At 39.8% G+C, this 27,998-nt stretch overlaps 1 protein-coding gene across 2 annotated transcripts; it reads right to left on the minus strand.

Annotated features, from left to right (window-relative positions):
• Positions 1-2,222: 2,222 nt before the first annotated feature.
• On the minus strand, positions 2,223-27,451 carry RBL1 (RB transcriptional corepressor like 1). Of its 2 annotated transcripts, XM_084537540.1 has the most exons (22): positions 27,262-27,451; positions 27,029-27,162; positions 26,140-26,340; positions 24,650-24,714; positions 24,430-24,558; positions 24,143-24,303; positions 23,332-23,381; positions 21,582-21,768; positions 20,030-20,196; positions 18,394-18,506; positions 17,744-17,847; positions 16,751-16,888; positions 13,281-13,445; positions 12,968-13,103; positions 11,190-11,456; positions 10,034-10,212; positions 8,368-8,544; positions 7,781-7,852; positions 7,508-7,592; positions 5,497-5,663; positions 4,906-5,070; positions 2,223-4,636 (listed from the first exon to the last, which is right to left on the minus strand). In XM_084537540.1, exons 1-22 carry the CDS (start codon positions 27,415-27,417, stop codon positions 4,466-4,468), a joined length of 3,189 nt encoding a protein of 1,062 aa, XP_084393666.1. In that variant the 5' UTR covers positions 27,418-27,451; the 3' UTR covers positions 2,223-4,465. The 2 variants fall into 2 exon arrangements, with proteins under 2 accessions (XP_084393666.1, XP_084393667.1); XM_084537541.1 differs by lacking the exons at positions 2,223-4,636; positions 4,906-5,070 and having other exon boundaries at positions 5,529-6,403.
• Positions 27,452-27,998: the final 547 nt, after the last annotated feature.

The raw sequence follows: 27,998 nt of genomic DNA on the forward strand, positions 1-27,998 counted from the left end.
TTCCACATAAAGGTTATGGTTATTAGACGGAATTGTCTAGGTTGGAAGAGACCTCAAGAGCATCGAGTCCAACCTCTGACCTAACGCTAACAGTCCCCACTAAACCATATCCCTAAGCTCTACATCTAAAGGTCTTTTGAAGACTTCCAGGGATGGTGACTCCACCACTTCCCTGAGCAGCCTGTTCCAATGCCTCACAACCCTTTTGGTAAAGAAGTTCTTACTAACACCCAACCTAAAACTCCCCTGGTACAACTTAAGCCCATTCCCCCTCGTCCTGTCACCAGGCACATGGGAGAACAGGGCTTCTGAGGGTGCCCAGATTTAGTGAGTTACCCTTTCTGATCTCAGACCACAAGGTTTTTTCCAGTGTTTCCCCCCCCCCGCCCCGTGCTGCTGAGGGGCAGTGAGAGCGGCTCGTTGGGCACCAAGCAGTGAGCCACCATCAGACCCCACTTCTGGGAACACGCTTCTGGGAGTTGCTGTGTTTTCATCACACCACAATTCAGACGCAGCAAAATGAATAAACAGAAAAATTAATAGCAATAAATATGTAAATAAATAAATTCTATGCATCCTGCAAAGTCTTAGAGTTTACATCATGCTATAGTGATTTGCTTTTGTAAGCAGGTGTTTCTGTTTTCTCACTTTCTAGTTCTTGTCAGCAAAGTGCACTGTTTTTCCATCTGTCTTTCCACACCCTCTGGGTCTTTCTGAGATTTCCAGCAGCAAATAGCCCTCACTGCCCGGAATGAAGCAGCCTGGCTGAGAGCAAATATGCCTCTTCTCAGAATGAACATTAGCAGACTAGATCCAGTAAGGAACATGACCACACCAAGTAGTCTCACACCTTTTTACAAAGCATAAAGCACACATTAGAAAACAGGGTAAAGAGCAATTATTTCTGTGTAGAGTCTTTTTTTTATTATTGTTATTTTGGGTGGGCTCCATGAAGCCATGCTACAAACACTTAGGCTTGTCTGCCTGAAGGTAGAACTATCAAAGAATTGCTAAATCCACAGCAAAGCAGTCATGACCTGGAGCCTGTTCTTTCCACCTCACCTGCTTGATCCCTGTATTTACATTAGCTAGCTGATGTTCCTGTGACTGAATTCTTGCAAAGCTGTTTTTGTTACTGGGAGTCATGACAACAAAAGGCAGAGGATATTTGCAATCAGTACCTGATTTGGGGAGCAGTGCTGTGGGGTGTACAGCGTGAATTGGGCACCCTAAAACCAAAGCTTCCCTGTTACTCCTGTGTATTAACCTTCAAGGCAAGGCACAGCGCAGAGCCCCGCGCTTATAACCCTGCCAAAGCCTCTAGCTCATGTTCAGCAGGGCAGAATGGCTGGGAACCACATGTGTAATCCATCTCTGCAACTCACCTGCCTTCTGATACTCTTTTGGTCACTCAAAGAGGTCAAAAAAAATGTAATGCATTTGGTATTTAGATGACTTGTCAAAGCAACATCTTCATGTTCTTCTCTTTATCACGAACTGCTACTTAGGTGATTTAGATTACAATAGGCTTAATTTATTTGTCCTGGAGACAGATTTAAACATGCTCAGCTTCCTTGTTCTGCAATCACAGCACTTACAAACTCACTTGTTTTCTGTGAGTCTTTCTGTGTTCCTAGCTCTTTGTTCCTCAAATGTCAAGTAACCAAAACATCCTGCATGAATCACAGAACTGGAACACAAGAAGAGCATTTCCTAGCACAAAACTAAACTGTGTTTCAGTTTCTATTCCCCACAGTGCTTAATCACACTATGTATTTTCACAACACGACAGCTTAGTATGCAGATGTGGCAACCTAATATTAATATAATTCTTACAGCTAAAATGCTAGCAGATTTATTGCATCCTCCCTGGTGATGTTAACCTTTCTTTCTCCGACTTTCCGAAATACTCTATTGTAGTAAACATGAAGCTCTGAACCCACTTTAGGCAGTGTTAAGGTGGTGATCTTTTCAGTTAAAGAATTAGTGTGAATCTGTTTGGCTGGGAAAAAACAGTGTCTCACTAGATAGCATGCAGTTTTCAAGACTGGTGCTATAATCCTACTTCTCATTTTACACCCCCTCATTGGCATTTTTATCTGCAAAAGGAAGTTCAAAAAAAAAGAGAAGAAGCACAAAAATGATAAAGGTCTTATAGGAACATTACAGGAAATGCAGAAAGAAAACATCATGTGATGAATTACCAGAGGAAACAGAGCAACTCAGGTTAAAATATTTTTGTTTATTATAAAATACATATTTACATGTGAAGGCACTTTAAACCGTTACAAGCATTTCATATAATCCATTGTTTTAGCTGTTTAACAAGTCCAATAATATTTTTCTACCATCACCTAAACAGGTGAAAAAATCTGAACTGTATGCAGTTGCAGTATATTAATTTTTCTAATGAAAAAACACTATGGTTAATGACAACTAATAAGGATTTGAGCACCATCAGTTCTCTACAGTTTCAGAAAATACTGTAACAGTGTGATGAGCATACACATGAGGAGGAAGAGAGATATGTACATGATGTTAAATTACAACCAAATCAAGTACATTCTTACCTTACAATACTGCTGAAAGACTTACGCTGTTAAGCCTTACATCTACCATCCAGAAAGACTGCAATTGTCCATGCAAATAAAGCAGACTCCATGGAAGGCTAAATCAAGATTCCTTATTACCCCCTAATAATGCAGGAGGCTTTTAGGGACAGGATTATAATTTAAATGGGTATAGTCATAAGAGCACCAATGAGCAGATAAAGACAGATAGGTTGTTTTTCTTCTACACTGTGTCTCAAGATCTGAAGACAAATATTCAAATAAAATTAAAGGAACCGAACAGAAGAATCTACATTAAACCTAGTCAACTGTGCGTCCTCATACTGCAGCTCTGTATAGTCACAACTTTCAGAAATAAGTGCCTTTTTCTGAAAGTCAAAAATCAAGTATTTAAGTAGTTAACAACTCAAAAATGATTTACAGTTTGTAAACTTGCTATTCCTTGATGAGTAGGGTCCCTGCACATGTACACTTCTAAATACATTTTCCCTTCATCACTGCTGACCAGGTTCACTAGCTGAGACTGAGATCACACTAGTATTCTTCCCTGGAACTGTGGCACAGCAGATCCTGCAGCACATATTAAAACCAAACAATGAAGTAAACAGAGCTCTACATACAAGTCCTATGTATTTTTTTTCTCCAGTACAATATACACAAAACAAGTTGAAAAATGCAGTGCTGAGAAATTTCTGTATGTCTCTAACCCTAAATGCAATTATGAAATAAGATCAAAATACTGATTTACAGTAATGAAAAAAAAATTGACTTTTTCCATTTTGGGAAAATAGATCCTATCAAATACTTCAGTGTTAACAGCTTACTTAAAAGAAATAGATCCTGGAATTTACACATTTCCAATGAAACCGAGCCTTTAATAGCTATAAAAACATATATACAAATATGCCTTATCTGACGGGCTTACATTCAGTGTAGATACTACACAACAAGAGACTACAATCTTCAGGAAATAATAAAATGAAGAGATACAATTTGTTAAATGAATTTACACATTTCAACAGCTGTAAGGCTGGCCAGAGCCCAAGCTGTTTTTCACCTGTAACCAACTTGTACTTCTTCACATTTAAGCTACAATTCATATGAACAGCTTCTACAGCAGGGTTGCAAATCAAGCTTCTGATTTGAAAGGAGTAGCTTCCATGGCAGCATTTACTGGCTCGGGATAAAGATAGATCGGACTTATTCAGAAAGTTATCTCAGTGCTTTTTCAGATTTCAGTGTCCAATTTAAGCCACTGCTGCTTCTACTTTTTGATTATTGCCTATGTTATTGCAGAAGCTCTCTGATCCAGGTAACAACATACATATTTGGCGAAGTTCTCATGGGAGATGACATCTACAGTTCAAAACTATTCAGCTCTTACTGAGGCTGAATTATCAATCTGTTTTCCACACCAGTTATTTCACTGTAATGCATAAAATTCCACATTCTTTTAAAAATAAGGCACTTAAAAAGCTTCTTCCCCAAGTACCAAAAGCTTGAGAAAATTAACCGACTTCACTCATTTCCTTACTGTTTTTATTCCAAAACTAACGCCCCTGTTCCCAGAAGCTGAGTTATGCTCAGAAATCAAATACTCTATTAGGTTCAAGAACACCCAACATGGCTTTCTACAGATCACTCATTTGCTAAATCAGCTTGAAGAGAGTACCTTCCAGCATAGCAGGTTCTTTAGGAATAAAGATCATCACCACTTTCATTCTCTGGCATTTACTACTTATCCCTTACTTTTTGCATCTTGCAAAAGTCAGGTAAAAGTTCTATGTTAAACTTCACAGTTGTCTGTACATACCACATTGGAAATGCAAGAAATAAATAGCACAACAGCTGTATCAAGCTCCATAGTTTCTAGATCCCACAGAAAACTGGCAGTTTTAATGATTTGCTCTTTCACTGACAACATCCTGGAGACGTTTAAGTAGAACATCATCGTTTTCCTGGCAGAGTCGCTTCGTAGGGGATTCAGTATCACTATCAATTGTTATTGCTCGTTTCTTACTCCTGTGTTCACCTTGTTTTATCATATTGTTGATATCCTTCAAACTCTGTGATCAAGAAAAAAATTTAAAAACAATGTGATACAAGTTAATATGACTCCATCTGAAACTTGATTTGGTTCTCAATTACCTGAGAACCAAGAAGTTTCTATTTTGAACCTCTCTGCTGAACGAGTGAGGGATTCTACATAAAAAACTCTATCCCTCACCACAAACTGAGAAACTGGTTCGGTGAATCCCCATTCTATTAGAGCACGTTCTAATTATGAGATTAACACTCCCCCAAATCAAACATTTTCAACCCTTTTATTTTCTACCTTGGAAGGGCTCCCATTAAATTTGTATAGTAGTGCAGTTCGAGGTGTCAAGCAAGCACCATTCTTATGAGGCGAAACATAAACTGAGTGCTGTTGAGAGATCCGTCGAGGTGATACGGGCTGTTGCTTAATGTTGGGGAATGGAGACAAAGGAGGGGCTTCCATCTGAAAGAGGACAAATCCCCATAGGATATGAATCAAAAATTACTGAAGAGGTGTAACTTCACAGAAAGACAAGACTAACACGCTTCCAGGTTTCCTTTATAACACTTTATCCCATAGCAGTTAAACAACTGAGCAAAGGTCTGCCAAACAACAGAACAAGTTTATTTCCCATATGTGTTACACAGATGCTCCACAGGTATTTTAGCAAATGAGTACTGTTACGTAAAGAGGTGTAAACTGAACTGCGTCTGCAGTTTGTCCTTTTGAAAGGCTATTAAAGCAAGTCCTCATAGCATTACCTATAACTTCACGACTTCTGTAATCATGCTAGGTGAATAACAATGCAAAATACTGACACAGAGTGCCAGGAAAACCACACTGTGTCTGATTATTCAGTAGAGCAAAACTCCAAAATAGTTTACTTACTACATGATCCTGGTTTGTAATATCGTACTTCAGTGCAAATGATTGTACTCTTCCTACATAGACCGCATTGTAAAATGTAATAAGATCTCCTCTCTCCTCTGTTCCTGACTCACTGGAGTTCTCTGCTGCAGATCTTCCTGAGGAACTACCAGTTTTCACAGATGAGTCTAACAATAAGAGAAAGCTTCAGATTTCAGAATACAGTATCGGAAAACTTCATTCTTTAAACTTGTATTCAACTGACAAGAACTTATTCATAAACTGACCAATTAATGAGATGAATTCAAGAATCATGCTTGAGCCAAGGGTGCATTGTATGTGGTTATGAGCATTAGAAGGAGTTAAGAATCACTGCTAGCAGGCTAGTGGATTATGACTAAAAAGGCTAGTGCAAATCTTCACTTCTATACTTGAAAACTCTGTAGCAAAAAAGGGTGGCAGTATCGATCCTTCTTCCATTTTTTTTTTTGTTTGTTTTAAAGGAGTGAAAGTCATAAAAAGCCATTTTTTTTGCTCATCTTTTTTGGACTGCTGTACAATCTTCATATAGCAATAATCAGGTTAGCCAGTATGTAGAACAACGTTAACATGCTCAGAACCTCGACCTTGCCAACACTTCTGCACAAGTGCTATGCAAACTTGCAACAAAATTTCAAGCAGCCTGACAACTTGCAGCTTTTAGCTTCTGTGAAGCTTTCTAGTGATGAGCTGGCAAAAAAATAGCTTTGTACTCAACTCACATCTACTGCGAGGAAGCCAGGAGACCATCTTTTCAGGCATGTAACTAAATGGATGTTCAGTAGAAAAAGCTGCAGCTGCACAGCAAGTATATTGCTGTTAACTCTTGCCTGCTTAAGCCAGATCCCTACTGAACACAACTTTCTTCTTCATTCCTCCACACTGTTTACTACCAAGCAAAACAAGGGAACACAGAATAAAGCCTCTTGCAATCACTGCAACATGGAAAGAAACATCAAAACCTGCAGTTGATACCCGTAATTCCTTAGCGTGTCTGTCTTGTGTCAGAGCACAAGCACGTGTTCCTGTAAGCTGCTGTCAAAAGAACGTTAATTAACATAGCAAAAAGAGACACTAGTTTCCAACTGATGAAAAAGTCTAGTAGGAAAAGGAACTGAACAACTTTGTAACCAAGTAAACATGTTTGACAGAACACCCTACGGCAGGTACCACTATAGATGCCCTACGACATCCAAGAATTGTGGAGCTGTTAGACAGGATGCTGAACCTACAGACCAGCACTTTCCTGGACCCAGGCAGGACACTGTAAGGTGGCACTAATGGCACTAATACTCATTCAACCAGTCGAATCCCACTCACCATGGGATTTTGCCATATGGAACAGCCTTCTACATTTCTTTGTGTGTCTTGGCTGAAGATCCGTTCTACTCATGGGCTCATACATGGGCTTGTGATCTATCCTTTTACTGACAAGTCAGTAACAATGGGCAAGGAACAATTTTCATACTTCTCGAATCCTATTTTTATCTCTTTCTTCTCTAACCCACAGCAAATAAAATATCAGCTATTTAAAAGAAATCTACTTGTATATGCAAATTTTGGTCTAAGACAGCCACTATTTTCTGGAAAAAAGTAGTCCATATTTAAACCTACAGAATAGGCGATAGCATATTAGAAAAAAAAATTGTCATAATATTCAGATACTGTTCATCTTTCTTTGTTAAATGGTGTTGCTGTCCACGATGAACCATAGTAACACTGATACAGTAAGGAAATGCTTCAGTATCAAGCTATCAGATTTAAGAAAACAAGATAAAACATTTGTTCCAACTGGAAAGCATATTTTTGATATCTAACAAACAGTAGGGCTGCTGATAAAGTATATTTATCAGTATTTTCAACAATACATTTATTTATTTTAAATGCATTTTAAAATCTAAAATTTATTTCTCTTGTCATTATTTGACAGTTCAGTTCCTTAAAAACATGCAAGTACGTTTTTAAAAATGCCAAATTACTTTGCTGTACCTACCTTCTGTCATCTCTACATCTTGGTTTTTATTTTTGTCCGAAAGGACATCATCAGAATAATTTCTCAACAAAACACTCCTATAAACCTATAGAACACAGAGGGAAAAAAACGTTCTTAACAAGGAAAACGTGAAAGTCAGAGTAGATTATATCCATCTGAATAAGAACGAATCTAATTTTGAAGTTGATTCGATTTTTCCATTATCATCATAAACATTTGAAAGCCACCTCTTTCTGATACTTATATGAAGGAAAGGTTATATCATTTACTCACATGGCTGTTTGCTTGCGGCTGATTTCTGTAACTTTTCATTATGTCCTGAAAAGTTCTTTCCTCTTTGGTTACCTGGAAAAGAAAAAGGCTATTGAAGACCAAGTGCAAGCAGAACGATCAGGCTGCTCAGGTCCAGTCTACTCAATTAGCTTCCCTCTATATAGCCTTTTCATGAGCATTAATATGGTGATGGGATAGTTCTGAAGATGGGAATATGAAAAAACACACATTCTTCATGTTTAAGCATTCTTTTTTTTTCAGCTAGTAAAGCCTTTTTTTTTTTTGTTTGTTTTGTTTTGCATAAGATACTTAAGAATTATTCGTTTTCAAACTTTTCTTCCAGTGATACTGAAAATTAAAGAAGGGAAGCATTATTACACCAGAAGACATTTGTGAATTTAAAAACTGGACCTCTTAACTTTTCTAAGTAGAAAATGAGAAAATCCTGAACAAAACAGCATACATATAATTTCAGCTGTCTTTCATGTGTCAAAATTGCTCATTTGTAATTGGATGGATGAAAAAAAAAAAGTCCTATTTACGTTTTCAACTGAACTAAACTCAAGTTTCCTAAACCTGCATGTTACCTTTGCCATGATATAAAAGGCACAGAGAAGGAGCTGGTCCAAATGTCTGTCCTTCATTAGATCAGCACAATGAACCAATGTGAATTCAAAACACGTCCATATCTTCCTGCGCAAGTCATTGGAGACATCCAATTTTAAGCACAGATCACGCAAGCGCACACTTGCCAGATGATAAACCTGGAAGAGAAAGACACGCAATTAAGAGTCAAGCCTGCTGATCTTAACCTAGTCTGCAAAAATGAAAGCTCTCACCAAAGTATAACTGTTTTATACTTCAATACTTTGTTTTCACAGAACTTCCCACCCCCTTTGCCCAAGTCAATGTCTCCAAATATTAAACTGTCAACTCTTCAAATGTTGGATGCTTATAGAAAATCTAATTAAAAACATGATGACTATGCCTTCTATAATACACTACTCACTTACTATAATGGAACAGTTATGACAAGCTAAAAGGGACATGCTTTAATTACAACTAAGTATAATCTTATATTTTTAAGCTGACAGATTTTTTTCCCCATTTTGATTACCAAAAACCTGTTTCAAAATCTGAAATAACTATCAAGTGCAACATTAACATTCTTCCATTTATTTCAAAAGTTCTCACTTCATTGATAGTAATTAGGTGCATTCTTTATGTTCAACAGCAGGAAGAATTCATCTTCATTTTCACTTGTTCTACGGAGCAGGAACAAGAAATGGAAGCAGGGGAAATCTATTATTATTGTGAATGTGTTGATCACTATAATGAAAAGGTAAAATTTGTCTTCAAAAGAATTCTAAGAGAAGACTCTTGTTCCTCCTAAGAGGAATGTTGCCTACCACAGTTTTTCAAATACATGGCTACAGCTGAAGTATTTCCTTGCTGAGATTAAAGCTTCCAAAAAGCAGTCCATGTTCATGCCTAGCAGCTAGCTAATCAATTCTTAATCAGTTCTCAGAAAAAGAGAGAGACTTACTATTAAAATAAAAGAACCAACACTTCAGACACAGGATGTGGCTTTCAAGTGTTTCCGGGAATGAGTTTCTGTACATACAGATACCATAAAGGTGAAAACTTCTGAAAATAACTTCTCTTGTAGCCAATAAAAAAGTTTCTCTCAAGCACCCAGTTCTTAACCTACTCTTTTATTCCTCGTTGTTTCAAGAATTTATTTTTTTCTAGAAACTTTTAGATAGCATGTTATTCAACACTGATTTTTTGAGGCTCCATGCCAGCAAGATCAGCACTACTGGGCAAACCTCAGAAAACTCCAAACAAGAGAATATTGTACAGGATACAAAACAATTCAGTTTTTAATGAGCATGACACAGGAGAGTAATCTCATTTTTGGTATATCTAACCCTTGCAAACGTGGGAGGCAATAAGAACAAATGAGGTAATTAAAAACTGACAAAATTTCCTAGGTAGTTACAGAAGCTACTAAAGAAAGAGAAGAAAAACGAAAAATTGAAACATCTAATGAGTCGGAGGGAGGGCTGGAACAATATGGGAAATTGAATTCTCTGCAACATCTTTTCTCTTCTCCTCCCAGCTACATGAGAATTGTTCATGCCAAAGGAAAGGTACGTGAAGACTGAAAAGTAATACGATGTAAATTGCTCAAGGATTTTTAGCATGGTCACAAATAGAAGTAAAACACAACTTCCTAACAAAGATATTCACCTTTCTGTAAAACAGTGCCAAGGATCCAGTTTTCTTTGGTTTGCTTCCTGATGACAGATGCCCTTCTTGTACTTGGCTCACCTGGGGGTGGTAGGGAGCCTGAGCTTCCATTTTAGGTGGCTGACCTAAGTTCATGGAAATGGGTATCAATGTGATCCCACCCATTTCATGCGCAATACCTGGAGATGATAGAAAATGATGATGATCCAGAAATAAACTGCTTGCTGCCACCATGCTGCATAGTTAAATTGCAAATCCTAAACAAATACTTCATACTGAAGACATTTCATCCTTCTATATTGGATGCTAAAAGGACGGAGTCTTCAGAAATTACTAAAAAATACATTTCTGGTAATGCTTAAAGGAAGAAGATAATTGTGAATAGCCATTTCTAAAACTATCTAAAAGTACAACGTTGACAAGAAATTGCAGTCTCTGTAGTCAGTGTACCACTCTTTTGGGGAAGATGGGCATTCCAGTTCGTTTTTTTGCTGTTATTTGGCAAAAATAACAGCACATTATATACAGTCCATATTAGTTTGTGCAGTAGTTGTAGTCAAATTCTCTTGCTGAAAATCTCCTTAAGCATTAAAAGTAGAGAATTTTTCAATCCATCTAAATATACTTAAGACACAGACTTTAAATTCAGAAAGGCTACAAAACTAATTTCTCATGTATCTTTATCAGAACTAGTCAAGCATCAGCCAGCTTCAATAAAACTTTAAAACCACACTATTTTGCTGATACTTATATGTAGCCCTTACCCAGTAATTTCAGAGTATTTTTAGATTATAATAGACTAAAAAGTATTTTTAGATTATAATAGACAAAAAATAAATGAATCAGTATTGGAGTTGAGAACCAAAGTCACACTTAATCTGTCATGAGGTGTAATTGGAAGAAGGAAGAACTCCATAACTTTTTTTGCAAGTTGGAATCCTCAGGACACTTGTCAGATATCCGATCAAAACACAGAATGAGATGTTAGTATAAAAACTTAAGTTTTGCTATTGTTTGTTTTGGTTTTTAATAAAGTCATTTATGCTCTTTTAAAACAGAAAAAGTGATACGTGTTCAAGATGCATTGTCAGTCTACATGGATCTACAAGAGCAAGCAAAACATCTCATACGGAAAGAAACCAGAAAGAATTCATACCATGCAGTGGGATAGTAACCTTCTGTCCTGCTTTTCCTGGTACTGTAGCTGTTGTCATGGTCAGTACTGTTTGCCCAGGAGAAACTGATATATTTTCAGTAGCAATGCTTGATGCTGGAGCAATTGTCAATTTAGTTCCCTCAGTTAAAATCTTTTCCATCTGCATTTCTTTGGGACTGTCATCTCCAAAGAGTCTTCTCTTAGCACTTCCTGCTGTAGGGGAACTGTAGCGCTCATGAACAGAGATTGGTGACAATGGCTGCATGTCTAGTATGCAAAGAAGAAAAAAGATCATCTTCAGAGCAGCTGCTGAATAAGGATTCTTTGCCCCAGGAAGAGAAAAAGCTATTCTCTTAAACTACAAAACCAGAGTGCAAGAAATCGTTTCTGATTAAGAAGTAATCTCACCACTGTTCTTAGGCAATATGAATAATGACTATACTCCTTTAACTCTCTCCTTTTACTCTGTAACAGAGAGTTTGGTTTTCATAATCTGTTATTAACATGAAAGAAAAGATTGACCAAGCTATCAGTGCCACTTGTGGGCATACCATTTTCTATCAAGCCGAAGCCTTCTGGCTAACTAGCAAGGTGAAACCAATTCAAGACGTTACTTCCAGTCTGCCAGGATGGTCTTCTCAGTATCAGGAGCACATAAACATTTCCAATCCCAACCATTTTCAATCTGTAGTTAAGAAGAGCACTTGGTACCAGGTTCTCATACAAGGCAAGGCCTCACACACTCCTACACTTCTACAGGATACCATCTCCAAGTTGCTTTCCCTTCTATTGAACAACTCACCATAACATCTACAACTGCTTATACATCACTTTCCTAATGCACTTGAGTATTAAAAAAAAAAAAAAAAGTTTTGAGTTTTGTAATGTGATTTGCCAGACAAACACAAAAGGAGACATCACAGTTCATAGTGCACAAGCAAGAACTTATGAACTATTGTTTGGGATACAATGAAAGCAGCAATTCCTAGCTACTGAAGTGTGAAAAAGCAACAACTGTGCTGCCACTGCTTCTTCACCCTCACCCTTAAGAAACAGTTCTACGCCAATACCTGGAAATCTGCAAAGAGCAAGGCAGTTCTTCAGAGGAAAAGAGTATTGCAGACAAATTGTCTTCCCCTCCTGCAAAAGAAAGTTCTATAGGAAGAGGACTAAATGCAGCCCTAATCATTCTGTAATGCAGTAACAAGAGGTGCCAGTGACAACCACCACTGGTCAAGGGTTAAAAAAATAAAAAAGCAGTGACAGGGAGAGCGGGGCCCGATGGATCAGAATAATGAGAATGCTACAGTAGTTAGTGCTATCAAAAGTGCTGGAAACTGCAAAGAGGAGGTTATACTTTAAAAAGAGTCACCAAAAATCCAGTCCAATTCAGTGAGACAATAAAAATAACAGCAACCACACACACACACCAACAAAAAAATCTCAACAACAAAAAAAACTCACAACCAGGGAAAAATCTGACCAGCCAAGGACAATAAGCTACCAGATGACATCCTACCCCAAGAGTAGGGTAACCATCTTGCATCAAAACAAAGGCAAGTTCTGCGCCAGTTCAGACATGAAGCGTTATTACCAATGACTACTGCTGGTAAAACACATCAGTGGTTTGACTGGACACATCTAGACTTTTTCTAGATGAACTGAGACTGCACAATTCTGAATGCTTAATCCAGATTCAAGACTGCTCAATTATGAAGTATTAAAAAATCCCAATCCAAATCTGCATGTTCGAAATATATCAGAAACCTTAAACATACCCCTTCTTAAAGTTCCACCAAGATCTGTCCGAACCTCTTTAACTCGAGGATGAACTATGGGAGATACTGGCATCATAGGCAAATGCCCAAGCCCACTTCCTCCATTGCTTGCTTCAAAATTACTGGGAAATATTACCTGAAAAATAAGAAATACCAATGTAAGATTAACATATAACTTTCCCTTCATGTCAATGTATTAATAAAAGATTGTTGTTTTCATTTTTTTTTCCCAGCAGATAATGTAAGTGTTGAACAGAGTTCTGTATAACAGCAAGAAAAACATCGTGATTTTTTTAATAAAAGGCTAACATACTTCTTCGCATGTTGGGACCCTGTTTTCTGAAGCCTGGAGAGCACTCCAGAGTGCCGAGTCCCGAGTCCAGGCTAGACTCTCAAGAATTTGTTCCTCAATGCTGTTAAGGTGCTTCACCATGTCTCTGGAAAGTCCTTCCTCAGACCGAATCAGTACTTCAATAACCTAATGGTAACAAGACACACATACAAAAGCAAAGTCATATCACTCATGTTTAACACTATCAAACCACTATTCATTTCAGGATCCTGTTCAAAACCTCTCTTCAATATAGAGCACTCCAGTGTCTTCCTCACCTTGAATCTTCCCAGCCCTCTCTGATTCCCTTATGCAGCCCAGCTCAGAGACACCATAAGAAATTTCATCTCATGTCACATCTCGACAGGCCTTTGTGTCTCCTTCTTTTCCAGTTTCAGTACAACTGTGCATGTGTGTTGTGTGTCCATACAAGCAACACAATTTAAAATATCCATCACCCACGGTAAATTTACATGAAATAGAAATGTTAAGCCCATGCATATGCCTGTATTTACTTTTTAAGTACAAATAACTACGGAACCCTTAAGATGGAAATGGACAGCGAGTGTCAACTCAGTGCAGAACAACTCCTCCCTGGGTGCCTTCAGGCCCCTCTCACCACCACTGAGCATACATGAAGCATGTGCAGTGCTCACACCTGGTCAGATACAAATAGTAGCACACCTGAAAGAACCCCAGCATTTAAGCTTTCCCTCCTTTCAAACAAGCAGCCCTTAACCAAAGAGGTTGAAAAACACTGTTTTAAAGTTTAATTTAAGAAAAGGCTGTAATTTAAGAAAAGGCCTTAACATGTACAAATAAGGGTTGACAAAAGCTGGAAAGGGCCCTTGGAATACCATGATCCATGTGGGAGTGTGGCCATGGGGGTCGGCAAGCCCCATGGTTGGTGATAACATCAGACTCTTAACGATGAGGCCATCAGAAACATAAAAGAGTTTAGAGGGAACAAAGAAGGGTGATTCAGGAGACGCCTTGCCATCTTGGGTTGCTTGTTCTCCAGCCATTAAGGCACGGAAATTGCTGGGTGTTTGATGTTGCTGTTCTATGCAAAGTTGTTTGACCAATGAAAAGTTGTTTTTGAAAAGGACTGCTGTGGGGAGAAGGGTGTAAGAGGGGAGCCTGCCCTCAAGAAAAAAAAAAAAAAAAAAAAAAGGCTATATGATATAATGAAGTTATATCATCAGTAAAGAAGGAATGAAAAGGAACAGGCTAGCAGAATGGAGACCAGGACGGGAACAGGCACACTGATCGCCTCATGAAGATAGGTTCGGCCAGACTCAGCAAATCGCTCGGAGGAGCTCGTGCAGAAAGTTGCTGGAAATGGGCGCGCTGGAGCTGGGAAGAAGCTCAAGCTGAGAGAAGCGGACCCGTGCACACAACTGCCCCTCACATAAAGTTGCACATTATGGGGAATCATACGTCCTTAGGAACAAAGACTGTCCTGGTAACCTTGCAGCTTATTCTTCTTATTAACAATCAGACAGTTTATGAGCCTGAAACACGGGACCAAATTGAGGTCACGGTGGGGGACTCTGCAACTGAAAACGACAAGGTTGCAGTGGGATTGCTCGGCACCTGGCGAGCAGTCCCTGAGGCCTTAAAGAGCCCTGTGGGACCACAGTCAGAAACGTGTGGTTTGCCAGACATTGAGGGAGCTGCGGGCTCCTTTGCTTATCCGACTGCTACGCCATTGGCCCCTCTGCTGCTACAGCCATCTCAGGCCTTTGCTGTTTCACCCCCTGCTGACCTGGACGTGCCTTTTGACCCGGGCCTCTTGGCCTTCACAAGGAGATGGCTATGCTTTTCTTCGATCTGGGAAGAACAGGATACATAAGGCCTGAAGGCCGACTTGCTTGACAACTTAAAGCAAGACATATTGTTCCCATGACTAGCCCTGGAATTCTCCGGTGTTCGTAATCAAGAAAATGAATGGAAAATGGAGACTGTTAAGTCATGGAACTTAAAGGATTGTTTGTTACCTTTCCTGATTGTACATATGTATAGGTGTACTTGGGTTTAGTACGTAAAAGCAATGTTCTGTATATTTAGAAGGTTCGATGTTCATGTGTGTGTGCTGGTAGAGCATAGACTCCCCACGCACCCAGCACCGTTTACTTGTCTTTTAAAAATATTACTAAATTCAGATTGAGACTTCATTTATAACAACAGTAAGTCGTTAGATATCTCAAAAAACTGTAAGCATAAGAGGATCAAACTGAATCATTTGGATTAGAAATTAGAGAGCGATTGATTAAGAATGTATAGGTGCTATATTTGTGATGTACCGCACCTGTGCTGCACTTAGACCTCCTTAGATAACAGGAGCCCCTCATGGTTCAGACTTTAACCAAGGGGTCAGAGATAAGGAGGACTGCTTAGAAAGGGACAAGATAAGGAATGTTAAACATACAAGGCCTCGAGATAACAGGAGCCCCTCAGACCCCAAGAACCAGATCAAAACAACCTTATGGCCCAGATTGTGACCAAGGCCTCAGAGAGCACACGCAAAGAGACGAGGCGAAAAGTTCAACCCTGATGAAGACATCTTACTTCATCCCCATGACCCTCAACGCCCACCACCACAAGGCACTGAGCAAGAGCAGACAAGAGGAATTTATGGAAATTACTTCTTGTAGCTAATTTTAATACTAAGCAGGGACAAGTTATGCATATGTATAGGCATGTTGGGAAACTTCATGCATATGTAACTCTTTACTGCATATAACCATGGCAAGTTGCTGCATTAGGTGCACACGACTTTGGTGGGACTACCCCCTGTGCTGCCCAGTGCTGAATAAACATACCTACTTTACAATCATACTGATTGTGGAGTCAGTTTTCTGTGAATCAAAACAAGTTCAAGAATAGAAATTACATTGGGAGCAAAGGGGAAATGAGTTTAAAAAGAGCAAAAATAAGAGAGCAGTCAGGAAAAGAGATTTTATGCTCTATTCTGTAAAACAAGAGGAAAAGAAATTTTAGCTGTACAAGCCTGTGGTAAGTAGTGGTACTCAAAAGCAACTAAGAATATTTTTGCTATTTTACCAATAATAAGCAGAACTAGGATGCAACCAGTCCTACAGCTTGCAGTCAATAAATACAAACATTATTAAAACGTATGTCTGAATGCTTTAGTCTACTAAAAGTTGTGTGTGTGCATGTGTATATATGTAAACCAGAAGTTTATCAACAGCATGTTACCATTAAGTACCATTTACAAAATGGTTTTATTGCTTTAAATTTCATCTTCAACTCAAGCATTACACATTCCAGGTAATATTAAAGACAGACAGAATTTAGAACAGGCATGAGACATATTAACATCTGTCCTTCTCCTGTGTGGCAACGTAGGAAGGAAGAGCATCATCCCTTGAGACTGTCAATCCAGTAACATGCCATTTTGAACACAGATTTAGACAACATGTATTTACCTTATAGAAATAGAATGGCCTGAGGTCAAGTACTTCAATTATCCAGGGAAAGGTACGAGGTGAGCTATATGCAAAAAGCACAATCTCCAAGCAGCATGCCATGAGGGAGCGGTGAAAGACATCTTGTTCCAAGAGAGCCTGAAGAGATTACAGAAAATGTCAGTAATCTGAGGTTAGGGAAACAGAGGCACGTTTTTTTTAGACAAAAAAAGCCTTCTAGGCAGAATTAGAGTCATCTCAGGAAAATCCATCTTACATAGAACTTTTTTTTTTTTAATTTGTTTTTTTGAAAACATACAAGTCCTTCTTAGGGGAGAGCAGGAAATATGGGCTTCTCAGGAGATCTAGGATTAAAAAAAAATCTCAAAAGATACTTAAGACTTTGCCACATATAAGAAAATTCACAGAAGAACTCTGAAAAACATTTAAAAATGCAGACAAATAATGCAAGCTTTGCTCTTCACAGTCAAGCCAGAAAGTGACTACGGGAAAGTAGATCCACAGCAGCACATCAAGTCCTTAGACTATTTCAGTACTGTGCCATTTGAGATTGAGTTATTGCTTTATTCTACCTCCACAATCTCCTCTTTTTACATGGAAGTTTACACTGGAAGTAGATTAACGTTTTGAAAAACATCACTGTTTTCGTACCACGGTCAAATCAATTGCGTCCGTATTGTGAGTCACAATGCGGATCAAATACGTTGCTGTCTAACATGAAATATTGATATTGTTAATGGAATAAAAAGAAGAGAATAAAAATTATCTGCCCTAAAATTAATGATTCTGGAAATAAACACAGGTTAACATAATTAATAATGACAGATTTATACCATTTTCAATAGTAGTAAAAACTATATTTAGGCACCTTACATATACTTCTCTTTCATTAAAAATAACAATGTATACAGATTGTCAGCAGACTGATCTGTTCAGGAACTGTCTGAACATATTCCCCTACAAATTCTACTCTTCTGCTAGTTCTTTACTTACAGTCATGTCCTTCCCATGTAGTCTTCGTGTTTCTTGTACCATTATAGTCTCCAAGATTTTATAATACAAGATCTCTGCCAGTTTTAATCTGTTTACAGCAAAGTCTGAAATTTAAAACCAAAACTGATGAAGCCCTATGCTGTTTCCACAAACAGCCTCAGACTAAATTGACTTGTACTTGGACTTCTCTAACAAAATAGTAAAGTGTATAGATTTTCCAAATCCAAACGGTATGCTTAGAAACACACTAGTCATAAGAGCAGCACACAAATCTAGAAACATTTTAAACAATTGTGTATTTTCATATTTCTAGTGAAGTCATTCTGCAAACAATTGCAATAATAATTTTCCTATTTGTATTTCATTTCCTTTAACTTTTAGATTTAAGACGAATGCACACTTAAAATTTTTGATAAGATATTTATAGATTCAGTGCTGTCTTGGTTATCCCATTTTCAACTGTAACCTTGTTTTTATTTTTAATAAAATTTTATTCTTTATAGTATTCTGCTTGACAGCAACGATTTTCTGTTTGGAAGTGTTTGTTAAAATAGCTCCACTGTATTAAGTAGTCATATGATAGCATATATATTCATTTTATTTGCCCTCATTTAATATTTTGAAACATTCTGTGCATTTCAAGTTCATACCTATATGAGATCCTGGTTGTTCATCTGTTGGCTGAGTGTAGCTGCGACAAAACGTCTCACCTATTTCTTTCACTCTGTTTGTAATGCTTTCCATAGGGCTGCGTGCACAAGACCTAAAGCAGAACACAAAGAGAAAGCCTTGTTTGTATAAGAAAATATCCTGCCTGCATAAAAAAATAATAATAATAATTCTTAAAAAATCTAATTTTACTGAGCTTTCCTCATCAGGCAATAACGTGTATTACCGTGAGCAACAGAAGAAAACATAAAATACAAAGAAAGATTCTTTCCTGTTTTCCTTTCCTAAGAGAGCCTACGTAAATTTGAGAGCTCTTTCTGAACACTTCCGTATTTGGAGCAAATCTGTACTTAGAGGAAAGTGGCTTGCATTTAGGTCAAATTAAGACACTGAGTTATGCTGAAAAGCTAGCGTTGAAATAAATTATGGTTTCATTGAACAAAGCCTTCTAATTAAAAGTTACACTTCCATGGAATTTTTACTTGAAAGAGAAAAATATTTGAAAGCATAGATTATTCCACATAGTCAAAAGCACAGTTATTTCCCATTTCCCCCAATCAGGCAATACATATCCTATCATTTGCTGAACTCATATCCAAGGTGAGCAAAGCATTCAACACGTTTCTTATCTGAAGATTACTCAATTAATGTTTCTCCTAGTTTTAACATTTAAAACTCCCTTTGATTTTCTTCCTCATTTTATTGCTTGAATGAACTCAGTTTCGTTACAGACAGATATGCCAACATTGTAATATTATTGATTGACATAATATCAAGCAATCTTTAAAAAACAACAAAATAGGAACCTGCAAAATAGAAATGCATCTTGCTAAGAATTTGTAATGCAAACTTTTAAGAACAAGTATTAGAAAGACCTTCAAAACATGTAATTTCAAAGATGAGAACTAAAAGTAGTATTTTCACCTAGTTATGAAGGTTGCTATAAACTATTACTTGCGCACATCAAATGTTAAGTGTTAATTCTAAATGCTCACTATTACTGAAAAACATCCAGAGACTTTACAACACTAAAGTAAGGCCATGCTTTGCATGGAATTAGACAAATGCCCAACACCTTTACAATTATTTCACATTACATTTTTACTTGTTACAATCTATGAAGCAACACTCACTGATCTAGTTTTTACTGCTGAATTATTCTGTTTACTCTCATCTGCTTACACACCAAGATTTTTAAGTGCATTTCACTACAGTCAGCATGCAGACATGCATCTAGGAGCCAAAAGTCTAAACTGATTTACAAAACAGGGACTCTGTCCTAGAAATGGTGATCAGGAAACCCTGGGGTTGTAATAAGTAGTCACTTAATGTATGATTTCCCAGCATCATACAGCGGCTGAAAGAGATGAATGAGATGTTGGCAATATCTCAGGGGTAGGAGGGTCTAGCTCTCCTTCTCGAGAAAAACAGATCATTTAAAAACCAGAATGTTTTACTTATGTTAAGACCTGTTAACTGGAAATAATACAGAGGCAGAAACAAACAAAAAAAAAATCTGCACCAAACAAAAAAGTCAATTTTGAGCAAGGAGATAGGCACAAGCACGAGAAGATGAATTTTCACTTGTATGAGAATAATCACAGTGGATGTACTTACTCAAAAATAGTGATCAGTTGTTCACTCGGTGCATTTTTCAGTCCAGCCACAATATTCTGTAACCGACTCACACTTTGTGTGGCTGAAGCAACAGGAGTGATAACAGCTTCCTTTTCTCGTAGGTATCTTCTTCCAGTCAGAGGAGTTGAAGGTGCAAATGACCTTTTCTGTGAGACAGAAAAATAAGCAATAAAATCAGTCAACAGTAATGTTTCAAAAACATGATCTCATGCAAAATCACTTGAAAGATTAAAATGATGCTACTAACATACTACCTGAAGGCTGCCTGTGGTCTCAGAACTCACTAAAAAGTAGTTCAACTATAACAAATCTCCAGGTAGACAAAGTTTTTTTTTTTTTTTTAATAAAATCTAGAAAAAAATGGGACTTTATATCTTAAAGTCTGTATTTCTGCTTACTTAAATACTGGAAAATACAGAGCAAGAAAGAGGAAGCACATGCTTCCATTCAAAACCCCTGGGTTAGCTGGGTGACATGGAATAAGTGGCAGAGCTGCCTGGGAGAGGGTCACAGGAAAACATTCTTTGTGAAACGCCGTTCTGGTGCACCTAGAACCCCCTGTAATAGAAGTAATGAAATAAAGTATTTGGTTTTGAATGATCAGAACAGACCGCATTTTGAAGATACAAGGAAAAAAATGATGAAAAGTTAGGCCTGTAATCAGCACGCATAAATAGCAACAAGGTCATTTTTTTTATACTACAGAAACTGGAGTTTGAAACTGATAAACTCATTCCAATCTACCATGTTTAGTTTGCTTGAATACGAGATATTTGGGACAAAAACCTAAACTGTATGATTCATTTATACCAGCAGTACCATCTTGTAATAAGCACGAGTATTTTAATTGGTGTGAAATGGTAGTTATCAAACAGCATGAGCTCCTGTCACACAGCCTGGCACACTTTTTTTCCTTATTCAATTTCAAAAAGTTATTGATTGAGTATTTTCCCATACACCAACTTCATTAAATACATTTTACATTTTTTAAACATAATGAAACACTACCTCTGCTTATAGGCTACTTTTTGTAACAAAATTACAAAGAGTGAGGCTTTGGTGGGTTTTATGTCTTGAATATAATCTTTCATTGAATAGTATACAAGTTATCTTTTCCTGTTATCAAAAGGAAACATCGGGAAAACAAGTAAATTAACCCAATGTAAAGATTTCATGGTGTTCTTACTGGATACAAATTAAGTCTGAAATAACCCTAAGTCCATATAGTTAGGTCTCAACTACTTACAGATTTTTCTTGGACATTAAAAATACTAACTCACACAGAAATGCTCCCATCCTGCTTAAGGAGTAGGTATTTACTGAATTACATACGAAAGAAGAAACTGCCATTTCTCCTTAGCAAAACTGTCCACTGAAGCCTGCAAATGTCACTCCTTTCTCTCAGTAAAATGTTCAGCTTTTCAGCTGAAATGCAGCTTTTCAAAGTCATCTCAGGGATTCAGATTGCATATAATGATGAAAAAACTTGACAGGAGTACTCCGACTGAAAATGACAAGTTAGATGAACCACCTTTTCAAAATGCTGCTGAAGATGACACTCCACATGAGCTCTTGCTGCTGTTTTCCCTACAGGCATGTCTGCAGGAAATTTCCGAGGAGTGCCTATTTCTTCTTCAGCATCTGCTCCTAGGAAAACTCTCTCATCAAAGTCACCCACTGTTAGAACATACTCTTCATATTCTTTATTCAGCGCTTTGCTGGAAGAGAAACCAAAGCATTACATCAAAAGCTAAGCTGCTGAAGAAACCAAAAATATGCCAGTGGGGCCAAAATTCAAAACTGAAACCACACAAGCTCAAAGCATTTAACTCTTTCAGACACGGTACTGCTTGTACAGGAAGCTTCACTCCCATCAGTAATCTGCTCGTGCACATCCTCGCCTGCCTCATCACCCACCACAAACCTCCCCGATCCCTGCAGGGCCTGCTCTGCTTCCACCAACATTTAGCTCTCACTAAGTAGAGGAGAAACAACTTGGCTTCCACCCCAGTTGCAAATAAAGTGGTTTTGAAGTATTCAATGGATCAAAAGTTAAATCTTTGCATATGAAGAGCATGCAAACAGTGGTTGCATTAAACTAACTAAGTTTGAGCTCTGCTTCTGCCACTTGTTATTCGGCTATTTTCATAATGGCATACACGAAGGGAAATTTAATTCCTACAATCACCACTGACATGTGATACTGAACTTTATCTTTTTTCCAGCTAACCCATCTGTAAAATAGTTTAGACAAAGAAACAGGCTTCCATGTTTCCTCAGATGTTGTTTACAAAAGAATGGGGAATACTATATTATTCTACACGACAGTAGTTATTAAATTACTAGTATTCCTATTCAAGTAGAAACACTAAGAGGAGTTCATATGGACCATAAAAATACTGTTTTCTATCTAAAATTAATCCACACTGTTAAAACAACTGAGTCATTGCTCGTAATTCTTAGAAAGCAAATCGAAGAGTTAAAACCTCACTTTGCAAAAGCAAATGATCAGGTAATTTTTGGAAAAGGCAAAAAACTCTTTACATGATCCAGAACAAAGCAGCTGCTGTTCATCTTTTTATTTAGATTAGCTCTGAGGAGTGAATTCAATAAGTTTCTGAAACAACTGTATTTGCCTCCCACTGATTTTTTTTTTTTGTGGTTTGGAAGAAAAAAAAAAATCTATTGAAAAGAGAATTGCCTTTACAGATTTATACACTCAACTGGAGACTGATAAACAAGTCCGAATACTTCCCTACTCAGGTATAATATTTGATGGTATGTACAGGGTATGTATAGAAATACATCCATGAACTTCAGACTCAAGGCTTTGACTTGCATTCGACTACTCAAAGGTAACAGCTGACAGAAAATCAGAATCCTAGAAGGCTGGAAAAGACCCTAAAGATCAAGTCCAACCATCAACCTAACACTACCAAGTTCACCACTAAACTATGTCCCTTAATGCCACATCCACGTGTTTCTTATATATCTCCAGAGATGGCAACTCTTCCACTTCCCTGGGCAGCCTCTCCCAGTGCCTAACCACCCTTGCTGTGACCTGACATTAAGGAAGAAACCCACAGCCGACCCTCTGATATTTGATGCATCTCAGGTCCAGAATGCATTTTAGGCAAGTAACAGCAATGGTTGTCAAGTCATTACAAACAGCTAGTTATGATAAAACGAGGGCACAGGAAAAACTGAGATTTAGTATTCAAAGACACATACTTTAAAAATGAAACCAAAGCCCACAATTAAGAATGTAAGCTATAACTTACTTATTTTCTGTAAAATTGCAAAGATCCAATAGACATTCTCCTTTTAAGATCTAAGAAAACAAACAAACAAACAAAAACAGAAATATCTTACATAATAAAATCAATAACATAATAATCATAATAAAAACAATGTGAGCAATGTGAGAGCATGATGGCTTCCACCTAAATGGAAATGAGATTTAGGAGCATAATTGGATTCTTTTGTGTATACCAAAGCACTACAATGCAATTAGCAAGACAATCAGACAAGGACAAAGCTCTAGAAAAACTCATTTCTCAGAAACAGCACTGCTATTGGAAATCTGTTCCATTGGCAGGTTAGGGACCAGATGAATGACTACATAAACATTTCCACAGAACTTGGAAACGTTTTCCAGTATCAAAACCAAACAGAACAGTTTGTCCAACTGCAATCTCAACCTCTTAATTCCAAAACATCTTGCTTAATTCCAATACAAGTGCTAGGATCCAGACTATCATTATGGTTACTCCACAAAAATTGTTTCACAGGGTAAGATTTTCTTCAGAAAAAAAAAAAGGCTATCATCCATGACCCAGTTTTCACACTGCCAAGAAAGCAAAGATTCTTCACTGATGTAAAAAGCCAAAACAGAGAGGATCGTACAGAACGTAATCCAAAATGAAAGCAAATTCTGCTCCTGCTAACATGCACACAAAGGAAAGCTGAACCAGACCAAGTTCATTTGCCTGTTACTGCACTTTTCATCAGTACCTGCAGGTTTTAAACAGTTTCAAGACGGGACCATTCATAAGAGCACTATCACACATCCTTAAAAGTAGTAAGATGTACCTTCCTATCAAATAGTTTTGAGATGTATGGTTTAAAGTAGTGTTCCTTTATTCCTTTTGCTTCTACTAAAAGCCCATCATGCAGCTCACACAGCGTGGCGATAATGCAAGGAGGATCTTCAGAGACTTTGATCTCTGTTGCATGGAAGTCCTCTGGTAAGCCTGAGAAGGAAGGGGAAGGGGGGGGAAAAAAAAAAAAAAAAAAAAAAGACAACCAACCTTCAACTTCACTTAAAAGAAATTAAAAACCAAGCACATTTGATTTTAAATAATCTGTCATCACCATACCTTTAAACGATGGATTTAGCAAATCTCTTCTATTTGGACACAAAAGGGCATTTGCGAAGACCAGGTCCAAGCAGCAGAGAAGCAAATGATAGGAATTTACTAAATCATCCCCAATCATACGGAAATTACCTTTAAGAGACAGCATATCACATCAAGCAACATAACAGAAGTTCATAACTCCAAATGCACACAAAACATGCAGCTAAAATAGCCAGCCTACCCTTAGTGTACACAAAGAGAGTCCAACAGAAGTTGAAGAGATCTTTAACACTGCATGGCACCCGCCTGTCAATGAGGAGGAGGACAAGAAGTCAGTCTCCAGGTTCAGGAAGCTGAAGCTTGTTACAAGGTAAGAATTTCATTCCATTTCCTTGCTCAAAGCAAGCTGGAGCGACCACCTAACAATTTCACACTCAGACACACCATAAGCTACATGTGCATATTTCAGCTTTCATTGTCTCCTGCATAGCTCTACAGGGCTTTCTGCACAGCATCATTAACCTTCCAGCCCCTTTTTGAGCTAATAGTTGCTGTTGGTCTGTGACCCTGGACATACCATTTTGATAGTGCCAGGACTGTAACAGAATTCTGGAGCTGCAGGCAGTGAGATGCCCAGGACAATACAAATTACAGTGATTATTTTCCTAAATATTTCACTATAGCATCAAACACCCCTTCAAAACATGCAGCTACAGCTTGTGTTACAGCTCTTTCAGTGCAAAATGTTTGGAGCAGAGACTATCCAAGGCCACAGAGCTTGAACACCAGGGAAGAGATTATTTAAGACACCTAATGCGGAAGCTAATGGAAAGCTAAAGTTACAGTAACAAACACTGTTCTGATGAAGGCACATTAACAGGGCATACAGATGAAATTTCCCCTGATACAGATGCAGCAATGCCCACAAAAGCATCCTTTCTGTTTGTAAGTAAGGAGCTGCACTAGAGCATTTTACCACAAGTTATCCCCCCTCACATCCCAAGGACACACAAGTCAGCAAAAATTGCCGGCACAGGCCCAGCTCAGTTCCTCATTATCAAGGTTACATCCTCACTGTAAAGCTGCCAGAGTCAGCCACACGGTCAGCAGAGAACATGGACAAGTCCCTTTAATTAAAAGTACCCTGCATCTGGAAGACACCACCACCAATTACTACATTTGTCATAAAAATGACATAAGAACGAGCACATTGGCTGTAATTTTCTCCCATTTACGTGTTAACGCTCCTTTGTGTTTCTGTGCTCACCTGACTGAGCGTGTTAAAATCATGCTAAAATCACAGTGATGTGGAAGGCCTGCTGATGCTTTCCCATTCGGTACAGCTACATTTGCATGGGGGGATTAGGTCACAGTATCAACTACAAGTCTCTTGCCACGAAAGAATATCCCCATGCTAAGCGCTGTGACGGTCTGACTGTATCTCAAGTTGATGCTTCACTCTGCCTCTTCCACCATGCAGAGCCATGCTCACTAAGGGCCAGGTCCTGCATTCACAGAGAACTGCGTAAACAAGCGCCAGACGCAAAGCTCTGCTGATACAAGCTGCGCTCCACCACGACTAGGGATCTTCCTCTATGCACATTTCAGAATCAAGGCCACGACACGAAGCAGCCCTATCGCTTTAGTACTTTACCATATTCTTTAAAAGCATAAATAGTGGTCTTAACATTTGTAAACCTCTTGAAAAGTCACATGAAACCTCAAAAATACCTCTGCTTCCTGCTTCGTTGTGGCTTAGAAGTTTCTTCAAAAGGGTTTTGAAATACATCCAAAAATATTGGCTCAAACTTCTTGAAGATCACAGTTGACACTTCAAAGTTTCTCTCCAGCCTCTCTACTCGCTCACGGAATTCCTGTGGTAGATTTGACATGTCCATCCACTTCTTCATTTTGCTGAAAAACTGAATTAAACTTAAAAGAAACAAGAAAATACGTTTATTTTCAGCTTCACCTAGCTTTCTTTATTCTGAATTTTGATAAAGCCAAGAATGCATCACATTTACTCCTTACCGACTACTTGGTTTAGTACATAGGTTTAACACTTATTTTGACAGACTCTATACTGCAAGCTTTTTGCCTTTTTATCACTCAGGTTCCCCTCCTTGGCTCACTAAGGCACAGGCGTGGGGACGCTGGTTTGCGTTTAAGGGTGTAAAGGCAAGCGCGCGCTGCTTTGGGTGCCAAGGGAAGGGAGGAGAGGCAGCGAACACTCAGACACGAGTCTACGCCTTTTGGAACCACCTACACAAAAACTGTAATTACAGGTGTAATTAAGCCGGCTTCCCCCCCCCAGGCAAACAACTTGGAGCCCCAGCACCCTCGGTCAGCCTGCGGAGCCAAGCGGGGCTGGGAGACCCCCGCAGCACCCCAAACCCTGCCGGGACGGGAGCGCACGCGGTGCAGCCACCAACCCCAAACCCAGCGGCTTGGCCTAAATCCCAAATCAAACGGGAGTCTCATGGGGATGGGCGAGACAACGCCGGGACGTCCCGTTCGTGGGACGCCCCGTCTGTGGGACGCCTCGTTCGCGCCTCAGTTCACCACCAGAGGAGGACCGGGAGCGCCCCGCCAGGGGGCCGTGCGGGGCGGGGAGGTCAACCTGAGCTTGGCGGAGCGCAGGATCCTGGTCAGCGACACGCAGTTGCCCTCCATCAGGCCGCTCCCCACGGTGGGCAGGACGCTCTTGCGGCAGGCCACGTAGAGCGCGCAGGCCAGCCAGTGCAGCGCTTCCCCCTGCCAAGGCAAGCGGCGCCGCTCAGCGAGGCGGGAGGCAGGACGCGAACGCGGCCCCGGGACCCCCCCCCCCCCGTCGTCGCCCCCGTCCCGCCCCACCTCCAGGCTGTAGGTGCCGCGCAGCGCCGTGAAGTCGCGCAGCGCCTCGGCGGCGCTGGCCGCGTCCAGGTTGAGCTCCTGGCAGAGCCGCTCGATGGCGGCGCCCGGCTCGGCGGCCCCCGACGGCGGCGGCGGCGGCGGCTCCGTGAGGGACATGGCGGGCCCGGCCCGGTGCTGCGCTCAGCCCCGCGCGCCAAAAACGGCCCCGCCGGAAGGGAACGGCCCCTTCCGCCGCCGCCGCCGCCGCCGCCACGGGAAGCGGGGCCACGGCGCTGCTGAGGGGGCCTCGGGGCTCGGAGCCCGCCCGCAGCTCCCCGCATCCCGTGCCCGTGCCCGTGCCCCTGCCCCAGCCCCGCCGGTACCTGCTCGAGCAGCGGCTCGGGTCCAAGTTTGAGCCGTGCTCAGTTCAGGGAGCGAAGCGCTTCGAGCTCCAGGCAGGAAGGCATCGTGCAGTCGGGGCGCCCGCTGTGCGCTTCAGCACCCAAACGCCAAGCGCTGGGGGCTCGTCGCCCTGTGGTGGGTGCCGGGGATCACGCTCCCAACCCAGGGCTGAGCCTGCAGGGCCCCGGCCTCGCCGTTTCACAGCCACCTGGGCCCGGGGAGCGCTTTTTGCACCGTCTGAGGGCTCGTCTGCAGGTGGCTGCTGCGGGTGCGCTGCCCAGTCCAAGCTGTGTGCAGGATGGAGCAACGCGCAGCACGCAGGGTGGTGTAGCTGGGGGGTAAAATGCACTGGGGAT

This window comes from Aythya ferina (assembly GCF_964211825.1).
Source record: "Aythya ferina genome assembly, chromosome: 16".
NCBI classification, from domain to species: Eukaryota; Metazoa; Chordata; class Aves; order Anseriformes; family Anatidae; genus Aythya; species Aythya ferina.